This window comes from Arachis duranensis, chromosome 10 (genome assembly GCF_000817695.3).
Source record: "Arachis duranensis cultivar V14167 chromosome 10, aradu.V14167.gnm2.J7QH, whole genome shotgun sequence".
NCBI lineage: Eukaryota > Viridiplantae > Streptophyta > Magnoliopsida > Fabales > Fabaceae > Arachis > Arachis duranensis.
This window is the reverse complement of record NC_029781.3, coordinates 17,002,320-17,013,861: the sequence shown is the minus strand read 5'-3', so window position 1 is coordinate 17,013,861 and position 11,542 is coordinate 17,002,320. Positions and strand designations below refer to the sequence as shown.

General features: G+C 34.7%; 1 protein-coding gene across 4 annotated transcripts in view; it reads right to left on the bottom strand.

The window, feature by feature from the left end:
- Positions 1 to 7,263: 7,263 nt before the first annotated feature.
- The window catches only part of LOC107469295 (uncharacterized), a 6,027-nt gene continuing 1,748 nt past the window's right edge, over positions 7,264 to 11,542 (bottom strand). The window contains exons 4-8 of one of the 4 annotated variants that reach the window (XM_021134297.2): positions 11,273 to 11,380; positions 11,040 to 11,138; positions 10,284 to 10,409; positions 9,459 to 9,585; positions 7,264 to 7,385 (exon numbers count right to left, since the gene is read on the bottom strand). In XM_021134297.2, the coding sequence (XP_020989956.1) occupies positions 7,352 to 7,385; positions 9,459 to 9,585; positions 10,284 to 10,409; positions 11,040 to 11,138; positions 11,273 to 11,380 (494 nt within the window). In that variant the 3' untranslated portion in view covers positions 7,264 to 7,351. Of the gene's footprint in view, positions 7,386 to 8,514; positions 9,090 to 9,175; positions 9,586 to 10,283; positions 10,410 to 11,039; positions 11,139 to 11,272; positions 11,381 to 11,542 lie in introns of those variants that run through there. The other 3 variants (XM_016088673.3, XM_016088675.3, XM_016088674.3) reach the window with 3 other exon arrangements.

Sequence of the window (11,542 nt, the reverse complement as noted above, 5' to 3'; positions counted from 1 at the left end):
AGATAATAGTACTATACTTAGAAAACTCTTTATATGTCCATTTCCTTCGTTACTCAAGTACCACTCATTAATCTTATTAGTTATAGAAGGTTCTTTCTAAAATACTACTAAATACCACTTTCCAATCAAGATGTTGTAGAACATCTATGTAAGGTGTGATCTCCAAACAATCGTGAAAATTTAGCGTGGAATCACAGGATTTCAGCCTAAATTTTATTAAAAAGAATTTTTAAATAAATAAAGACGAGTTATTACCTATTTTAGTCTCTAAAATTTTAGTTTGGCCTCAATTTTAATCTCAAAATTCTAATTTACCTCCAATTGAGACTCCCAATATTGAACATAACTCTCGTTTGCCCTTGAAGTGAGCACCCAAGTTTGCCCTTGAAGTGAGCACCCAATTTTCACTTAAAACGACGTCATTTTGGAGTTTCAGGGGTTAAAAATATTTGGTCAATTGGTCTACACCTTGATGATCATATAGACTAAAATTTAAAATATGCATGTGTGACTTTGACAAAAAAAAAGCATTCACGACTAGCATTTATTCTCTTTAGGATTGTTTTCTTCTTCTTCTTCTCGCATGCGTGACTTTGACAAAGGAGAAGCATTCATGACTAGCATTCATCCTCTTCGAGATTGTTTGGCGAGGTTATTGAAGAACTAGTATCGGCGCCAACAAAGACCAAAGAATAAGTTAGGAACTAAGTTTCTTCCTCTCGCATACGTGACTTTGACAAAGAAGAAGCATTCACCACTAGCATTCATCCTCTCCGAGACTGTTGGCGAGGTTGTTGAAGAACTAGCATCGGTGCACCAACAAAGGCCAAAGAACAAGTTAGGAACTGAGGAAATTTTATGAATTTTTTCATACTCTATTTTAAATTTATTTGTTGGTTTGTGATTTGCATTGTGTTTTGGCTTGTATTACGGTCTAGATTTAGAATTTTGTTATTTTGTGCATTTCAAATATATTAGGTTTTGGTTTCTTTTCTATTGTTAAACTAAAAAATAATAATAATTGTTTCTATGTTTTCTTTTGTATTTGTAAAAAAAAAAAAGAAAAGAGAATTGAAAAACAAGTTTACAGAAGACTGAATTGATAAAGTATTATGCCTATATGTTTAGCTCATACAAGTAAAGATATATATATAGTACAAGCTAGGAAAGGAAAACGGTAGAGACTGTTATTATTACAAGCAATTTTTTTAACTGTTTCTTGTTATTTCAAGAAACTAGTAGCTTTATATCCTAATTTTATTTCATTGTTGTTTGTTTTTTATAAGGAGATGTGAAATTTCAAATAAATGTATTATGTTATCTATGTGGTAGCACTTAGTCGAGGATGATGCTCTCTATTATTTATAAATATTACTGATGTCACTGTTATTATTTTACATTGCAGATGGATAATGAAATAATTATTTTGCATCATGGAGTACACTTTAAGACCAATCAAGATGGATAAGTGGTTTATGTTAGAGACTATATTGATAACTTGGTTAGGTTGGATGAGGACACGGTGAATATCTTCTCAATAAGGAATTACCAAAATGTGTTGGGATATGACAAGTTGAAGGAGTGCTGGTGGCTAACTCCTGGGAGGTCATTAAATAGTAGATTAATATCACTCTTAAGTGATAATAAACTGCTTGAGATGTGTTTTCATGAAAAGAATAATCATGGAGTTGTGCATGCCTATCTTGAGCATGAAGTATTTGAACCTGAGGCTGAAGAGGTTCTATAGTTGATAGAGATGACTTCAATTCCAAAAGAACCTGAAACTGACTCCACCTCAAGCACATTATCTATCCCAAACACAGCTCTTGGCCAAAATACCCACACCTATGATAACCAGTTCACATCCAACCCCCTTATAGAGTCCACCTCTACTTTTTATTTCCAACCTACCGCTGGGAGTCCATTCCAGCCCATATCTACACCTCCAATCTAACCTATAACTACACTTCCAGTCCAGTCTATATCTACACTTTCAAATCAACCCATCTTTTTACCTCAATCCCAAATCACCATTTCACCACCAACCTAGACACATTCAAACCCCATTGTAAGCCTCCTACCAATTCATCTTCTAAAGTAAAATCCAATACTATTAAGAAATTCACACCAACCACCATCATTGTTATAAGAGCTCCACTCCAACTGTAACTAAGAAATTCAAGTCCACTCCAAAAATAAGTGTTACCAAAAAGAACACTACATCACTACGTAGAAGAGTAACAAGATCAGCTTCTAGATTTTCTCCGAAAGGAAAGAAAATTACTGGTGAGGTGGTTACAATGGCACTCTTGAGTAATGAAAGCAGTGACTCGTATAAGAGTGTTGAAGATGAGTTTTATAGGCCTGGACCCAAGGCTTTTGAGAACTCAAGTAAGGATGATTTTGATTGTGAAGTAACTGCGACAATGATTAGGAATTGTGAAAATAAGAAAATTAAGAAAAAATCCAAGTTATGCATTGATGATTTCTGTGATGAGGATGAGGTCATTGTGCAAAATTCAGATGAAGAAGTTGATTTGGGTTATGTACTGGAAAAAGTCAGTGATATCCAAGAACTATAGTATGCATTTGATGCCTATCATGATGACTCTGATGGAAATGATTCATGGCATTCCGAGGAGATGAAGACGCCACCTAATTCAAATGAAGAATCTGAGGTTGTTGATGATGATGCATTTCCATGGAGGGGGCTAGATTCGGGGAGTTAAAGTCGGAGGTGGGTATGAAGTTCAATACAAAGCAGAATTTTATTAAGGCAGTGAGGGAGTTTACTATATAGAAGGGGAGGCAAATAAAATTCAAAAGGAACAAGAGCTACAAAGTGAGAGCGATTTGCAAGTACAAGAAATAAGGTTGTAACTGAGTTGCCTATGCTTCCATGGATCATAAAGAGACTTGCTGGCAGATCATGACTTTCAACAATGATCATATTTGTGCTAGGAGGACTAAGAACAGGGCAGCAAATAGGAAGTGGCTAACCTCAAAGTTGAAAAAGATAAGAAAGTGCCGCAACCTAAAGCATGGAGAGGCTTCTGATTACTTCAAATGAAAGTGTGATCTGGACTTGAATAAGCACTAACTGATGCAAGAAACAATGTTTAGGATATGGCAACACAATATATGTTGGTCAGAGACTATGCAGAAACTCTTCTCAATAGTAACCCTAGTTCAACTGTGAAGATTGGAGTTATACCACAACTAGAAGGGGATCCCATATTTGAAAAAATGTACATATGTCTTGATGGGTGCAAGAAGGGCTTCAAGGCTTGTTGTGGCCCTCTTGTAGAGCTAGATGAAATGTTCTTGAAGACTCAATTCGGTGGCCAAATCCTTTTTGTCGTGGGACAAGAGCTAACAACCACATTTATGTAATTATCTGGGCCATTGTAGAAGTGGAGAACAAAGAAAATTAGAGATGATTTCTGGAACTATTTTTTGAGGATCTGGATGACCATAAGAACACAATTGGTGCTTCATGTTGGATAAACAGAAGGTTAGATCTAACTTGAAACTCACTTTATTTCAATTTTCACAAGTTTTCTTTAATCTTTACAAGTATGTGTTGCTATTTATGAGGATTATTTAAATTTAATAATTTAAATTCAAGGTCTATGTTAGGTCATAAAGTTAATTTTAGGGTTCGGATTGGGTTATAAAGTTAGATTTTAAGGGTTAAATTGAGTTACGACCTCAAGTTTTTCTATATGTTAGTTAAGTGCTTTTAAGTAATTGTTGGTAATTGGTACAAAGATTAATTTTAGAAGTTCGAGATGTAATGCCTAAAGAATATTATAGATTCGGTGTTTGACACATATGAAAAAATTTTAACAAGCAGTGAAAAGAACAAGAGCTGAGAGATTTGTTGTAATAGTGTGCAAAAGAAACCACAAGGCATGGGTTTGAACTGAAGATAGAGAGAATTAAAAGAAATAATAAAGATGCTTGGGCCTATTTGAACAAATGACCAAAAGAATCATGAACTAAGTCATATTTTAGCCATAGTCCAAAGTTGGGTAACATATGTAATAATGCCAGCAAAGTATTCAATGCAAGGATTAAAGAGTACAGAGCCAAGCCTATAATTACCTTATTGGAGGAGGTCTGCATGTTCGTGATGAAGACAATTACAAAAAATAAGGTTAAGTTACAACATCACATTGGCAAATTACCCTCTATATAGAAGAGCAGACTTGAAAAAATAAGAAAGGAGTCACAAAAATGGCATCCAATGTGGTATCGAGATGATGGTTATCAGAAGTTTGAAGTCCATAGTTATCCTCCAAACATGGTAGTTGATTTAGGCAAGAAGATTTGCACATGTAGATTCTGGTAGATTACATGTAACCTTTTTTTATTTAACCATTTCTATATAATGTTATGCAAATATAGTTTATTAAAGTATATACAAATACTAATTCTAATATCCACTCAATTTTTAGGCATGCCATGTGTCTATCCATGTGTTGTCATTTTTAGATTGAATGGTAATCTTGAAGACTATTGTCACTCTTTGTTAACCATGGATCGAATTCTTATAGACAAACATATATGCATACTCTGAATCCGATTCCATGACAAGTCTTATGGGAGAAGTTTTAGTATAGTAGGCCTTAAGCTCCAAAAATTCGAAGAAAGCCGAGTCCCTTGAAGAAGAAGAGAAGAAAGGATGCTGACGAAGAGCCTTCGAGGACTAAAACGTCTAAGACTGGAGCAACCAAACTGGATAGAAAGTACAAAAAGTTCACTTGTATTTACTGTGGCACAAAAGGTCACACCAAAAGAAGATGCTCACATAAGGAGGCAGATGATGTTGTAGCTGCCCTTCCTGAAGTAGCAACAACTATTCTTGTTAAGAAAAAAGGTGAGGCATCTAATGCTATTACAATTGTTCAAGGTGGAGATGGTGCCTCTAATCAAGTGACTCCTACAGATACTCCTATGATAGTGCTACTAATGATGCTATTAAAGATGTTGTCGCTCTTTCAGAGATTGTGTTAACAGAGTCACCTGACTCAACCAGAAGATGGAGATCAAGTGATGTCACCCTAATAATCTTCATTTGTGGATTTAAATTGTATTTCTGATTATATACTTGTTATAATTATGTCACTAACTTAATTGCATTTGTGGTATGGTAATATAGGTGACCCCATCAAGGAGGCCTAACAAATTGCCATCTAAAGAAAATTCCTCTCCAACACCAAACTCAGCACATCTTAATCTAATGCAGGGAACAAGTTCTAGAACATATTTAAGAATGGTTGTATTTTAAAATCTGTTCCCACACCCGGGCTGAAACCAAGGTTCAAGCCTTCTAGAAAGAAGTGATGGATAATTAGATTAAGAATATGACTTAGTATTATATCTTTTTCCCTTCTTTTTTGTGACTAGAGCATGATTATCTTGTTTTGTGACTTGGCTATTAATGCCTTCCTATGTTGTATTTTGTTCATACACTTACCAGGTTTATGTTGCTCAATTTATTTTGGTTGGTTTATTACAAACGATGCCTTTGGATATTGTCTATGCTATGCATGCCTTATTTTGGATATATCTATGTAGTGACAAGTTTTTTTTGGTGACTGAAATAAATTAAACAAAGAAAAACAAAACAAACAAAACAAGGAACTGCTTAAATAGGGGGACAGTCCCGTTTAAGACTACTCTTAAACTCCTCCCAAGGTGAAAGAAGCTCCACATGCGAAAGTTGTAACTTCATCGCCATTTTTGCCATAGTATCTGCCACCGTGTTTGTATCTCTCATAATCAAACGAAAGTCAGCACGCCAATTCCAATGCATGATATCTCTTTTTTTGAGCACCAATGGATCACTAAACCCAAAACCATCTTGTGTAACAAGATTAAATGCTTCCACAAAATCCGTCTCACAAATAATATCTCGTTGACCCACATCCCAAGTTAAGAGATATCCTCTCCAAATAGTAAACAATTCTCCTTGAAGAATACTATTACTCTCAATCATTCCCAAACACCCCCTTTGCCAGCTCTTAGTACAATCTCTAATAACACAAGCAAAACCAACACTATCACCCGAACCAAAATAACTAGCATCACAATTAATCTTAAAAGTACCAATGGATGGGAGATTCCAAAAACCATTTAGAGTAGAGGAAAGGGACATACGTTGTAATTCAAAAATATTCCTAAGCTCCTTTTCTGAAGTTAATGGCAGACAAATCACTTTTTCCGGAGGCCAAGTTTCATGGGGATTAAAGATGTCATTATTCCTTGCTCGCCATATTCACCAAAGTCCCGAAAAGAACTTGAACGGATGCTCTCTGCTATGATACAAGAACCAGTTCTTCAAATCCAAAGGATGACAAGAAATATCCAACCTATGCCAGACAAGCTGAGCTTTTGGACAATCCCGAATACAATGTAAAACCGATTCCTGGCTAGAAAGACATCTTGGACACCTATCTGATGACAACATCCCTATTCTAAAGCGAAAACTTGCAGTAGGAAGAGCCTCCTTAAGACACAACCAAGCCAAAAACTTATGCTTTTCTGGAACAAGCTGACGCCAAAGCCAAAGCCAGTTCTCCCGCTCCTCCCAACCAAACAGCTGCTTACACAACCACAAGTAACCATTGCGTGAGTCATAGAATTTGGCAGCAGATCCACTCCAATACCAACCCACTTCCGGACCTGCTTGTTCATCTGGATTGTAAGAGAGAATATTACCTTTCAGATTTTGAGGTAAAGGAGAATAAAGAGTATCCAAATGCCACCTACCAACCAACCAAATATCCTGTATCCGGAGATTCGAATTAGAAATGTAAACATAATCCATCTCATTAGATAACTGTCCTTCTCTTCTCCAGCTAGAAAACCAAAAATTCTGGTTCAAATCTCCAATACACCAAGCAAATCCATCCTTCAACACTTCCCAAGCCTTGCAAAGACACCTCCAAATGAGAGAGTCCTTGTTCTCAGAATAACTAAAACACTCATAAAAGGTTCTAGTAGATTTTATATATTAAGATTTATTTGTTAAAAATTGTAGAATACCTATAGTATCCCAAATGTAAGAAGGATGCTTTAACAACATAGTTGTTTTTATATTGACTTGCTTCATAATATTAATTTATACAAATAGCTACATATTTCTAATCACATCTTACCCACATTTACACCATAAACAATAATCACAGACACAAACAAATCACCAAACTCAAAAAACTTATCACAATTTCAAACACCTAATATTAGATTTCATTGTGCTAATTCTCCATGCTAAACCCTTCAGTTATCATCATTGTTTGCAAGTTGTTGTTTTCCTACTATGTTGCCCTTTTTCTCACCATCTTTAAACACAAAGAAACCACACAACATCCTTCCAACTGTTTGTCATTTCATCAACAACAAAGAAACAAAACATTAGAAGAATACCCAAGAGAAAAAATTGCCAATAATATATTGAAGACAACACATAAGAGAAAAATCATACAACAAAGAACTTATATTATAAATTGGACACTCAAAAACCCAGACTACCAAAGCATAGGACACATTCTACAGCCATACCAATCTGGAATTTTTTCCAATCTACCACGATTAGGGTTTTTCGCAGAGACGCCATGGGAACGTGACCTCGCAGAGCTCGCAGAAGCTTGGCTGCTTGAACCCATCATCTTTCCAACAAGGTCAAAAATAGGAATGCAATTTAGGGTTTTAACTCTCCTTTAGGGTATTTATTTGGGTTATTTGAACCTTTTTTATATTATGTATTTGTTAGCGTTCCAACATAGCAATCTGAAATCTAGGTGGCAACACACCTTGGCAACTTAACATATCACATCAGCATTCCATTAATGAAGATCATTTCAAAAGCAAACATGAATCACAATTCAATATTTGGGATCGCAATTGAATAAATTGGAATTTTAAGGTCGAAATTGAGGCTAATGTAAATTTTCTGGAGCCAAAATAGATTTTAACTCAAATAAAGACAGAGTATCTTGCATCAAAGAGGTTAGTGTGCAACTTTGGATAACAATGGTTAACTAGATAACCTCTTAGATAAGAGTACTAATTATAAGCATCATTCTATCTAATTACCATTTTGTCTTCTTAGTACAGAAGCGGATAGTATTTTATGTTCATTTAAGTTTGTTTGTTTATGTTGTGAATATTACGCACAATAATGATTGATAAGGTAGGATTTTTGTGTTTCGGTGTCTCAATTTATTTTACAGCTATTCAGGCAAGTAGCTTTTTGATGGTCTCACCCGAGCAACTCTCAGATTCACACACTATAGTTAATAGATTATCATATGGTTTTAACAAGTTCATCACACCCCCCAAAAAATGATAATGAATTAAAAGCCAAAAGAACAAAACTTGTGGAGCTCCGGTTTCTTTCAAGATTTCGTGAAAGAAATTGGGAAATAAAAATAGAACTACCATCACTTTACATGAATCCTTAACAGTAAAACATTAGCAACTTAAATAATTAGTATCTGTCATATCTTATTGGCCAATAACAATAAACATTTAGTAAAGTGTATGGTAAAGTAACTATTCTGCTTAAATAAAATTTAAAATATTTATTTTAAATGTTTTTTAAATATGCCTTCAAAATAAAATTTCCCTTTTATTCAAAGAAAAAAAAGAAAAGAAAAGAAAAAAAGACGAGAATAGCACTGATGATTCTGTTAGATGATGCACAAAGTTCATGTTTCCCACCATGCTAGAAATGTGCTTAGGCCTTTGCTATTGAAGAGGAATTCATGAGCCTGATCTGAATATATGATGTTTTTGTTCTGTATTAAGCACAACATCCAGTTCTTATGGAACTGATGATCATTATGTGGATGAGTAATTAATCTGGGAAATGGCTTGGTTACAAATAAAAGAGGAAACAGAAGCGCTCAGTCGTCGGGCGCTGTAGATTTGAGAGGGTTAATGGTGATGGCCATGTTGCATACTTTCTGATGTAACTTCACCAGGACCTTTATCAGTTTCTTGGTCTGCAACTTCTTTAACTACCAAACAAAAATATTTGCATCCAGTTTGAAATCCCATCAATTTCTTCATATGAAACCCTTATTTATTTAAATTAAAGGATTGATCAAAACAAGAATGAAGCAATTTATTATTTATTTTTTTTCTTAGCAAGAAAAAGAAAGCATACCAACAAAGAATAAACTATTTTTACAATTGATCAAGGTTGGCAACAAATAACAATGAGTCACAAAATCACCAAAATTAAGTAATCCCAAAACAAAAATTTAATTGAACCATAACCCTATAAGATTTGATCAAAAGATTTGAGATACATGGCAATTTTCACTCTTCCTAAGGAAACCCCTTTGTGGCCAACTTACTTTCTCTCATACAATTATTTCAAGTTTCCAAGACAACAAAAGAAAAGGGCAAGCTCCTCAACTATAAATCATGAAGACAAATCATACCTCAGATCCTGGAACCTCTTCATCAAGCTCAACTTGAATTTCTCAACTTCTGCATCCTCAAGTGAATTTGGTACAGACCTAATGATTGAAATGGCCCCAGCATTGTGCAGCGACGCAAGAACTTTATCTACAATGAAGTTTATTATCTCAATCAAATAATCAATGGAAAAATGAAAACATAGAAGAAGACTAGTGAAGCAGAATTGATTTGGTTGTACTCTTGCATATCTTTCAACCTCAGCTGTAATACCCATTACACTGGAGTTCATTCTTTTCCCTTTTTTTGGTATTAAAAATGGGATTAATAATAATAAGTAGATTGACACAGAAAAATGAGATGTTATGCGCTATGCTTATGACATTCCAATGTGTAACAAAGCCTTTTGGCTTTATCAAGTTCAAGTTTCATGATACTTAAGAAATTGATATAGGATGCTTCTTCCCTCAAGGTTTAGAAAAAGGAAATTTTCATATTTCAGAACCTAACAACATTTAGGACAAGCATCCATTCCCAACAAAACCACATGAATGTACGAATAAAGGCTTTCAATTAATCAATGAACAGATTGTCTTCCTCTCTATATACTCATATCAGTTGAATAACTTCAATCAAAATTAGTAGATGGCTGGAAATTGGTAGTTTACGAGAGTTAAGACCACAAAAGTATGATTCATCTTTAATAAGATAGCAATACCTTTCCAATGGCATGGTCATAATATTTTTTTTCCCTCAAAAATAACGTTCAGAAGAAATCCAGGAGGTGATAACTAATGAACAAATGAACGCATGAATAACACATTTAGAATAAGACTTTAAAGTAGAACCTGATTGTGACAATGCAGCAAGAGCCTCCAAAGCTGCTTTTCGTGTGCGGTCATCCTTAGCCGTGCTTAACATATTTAAGAGCTCTTTAGCTCCACCCATCTCAAGTATCTTCATCCTTCTTTCATCTTTCAGAGAATAGGAAGTGAAAATATTTTTTGTATGAACTTATGCAGTAGGTAGTGAAGATCCAAGAAAATAATGCATCATAAGATACTATTCTAAATCAGTTTCATGAGCATCATTATTCACTGCCACATTGTAAACTAATAATATATAATTGCAAACATAGAATACTCAATAAAGCTACAAACAAGCAAAAAGTGTCGACTGTCAAGAAAATTTCTCAGTTATTGAGCAAAATTCAGTTTCAAATAACTGAAACATGTCTTTACTCAAGAAAAATATACAAATAAAAATAGAGTAGCTCTTTCACCTATAAGATCCAGCCACTGAAGATCGGTAAGAATCTTAGTAACTATGCATAATCAGTTCAAAAGAAATCCATAACACTGTTCTCAACCAATTCAAAGTCTCATACACTCTTCCCCATAATACAAAGCACAAGGACAACCAAAGTATGCTAGTCGCAAGTTATAAGTAGTAAGAAATGGAATCTACTCGGCAAAAAAAATTAACCCCAAAGAAAAAAAGAAGGCAAATACACCACGAATAGCTTCCATTTTATTTCCACATAAATGTGTCATAAAATATTAATAGCAAGCAATAGAGAGGTATATAGATAGTAGAAAAATTACCATCTATTGCAAATCGAGTCAACCTAGAAGCTCCCATCCTTTTATACAAGGGATCCCTGACGCGCAAAAGTGAAACTGACTGCTGCATCAAGTTCTCTCCTGATTTTTCATTTTCAAAATTTTAACCACAATGCCAGTAGGTTTGAACCACCACGAGTAAATGAATGCCTGATTACAATTTGAAAATAGTTGCAAGATAAAAAAAAATGTTGGTAGTCTACTAAAAATGATACCCATATAAGGAAAGAACTGGTATCCTGCGGCTGCAGCTGTGGCGAAAAATATCGTCTTTAATAGCCATCCAACTTTTCTCTCAGCTTCTTGTTCAATAGATAGCTCATCTGGAAATCCAAATAGCAAGTGAAGAAGTTATGCAACATAATTGCAGCTAACAAAATGAAACTAAACCAGTCCATGTATATTATACAATCTAGATTTGTTCCTCTCACTCTAATATGAAACCATTCCTCTCGGTGTATACATCCCTAGATACATAAGCCCAA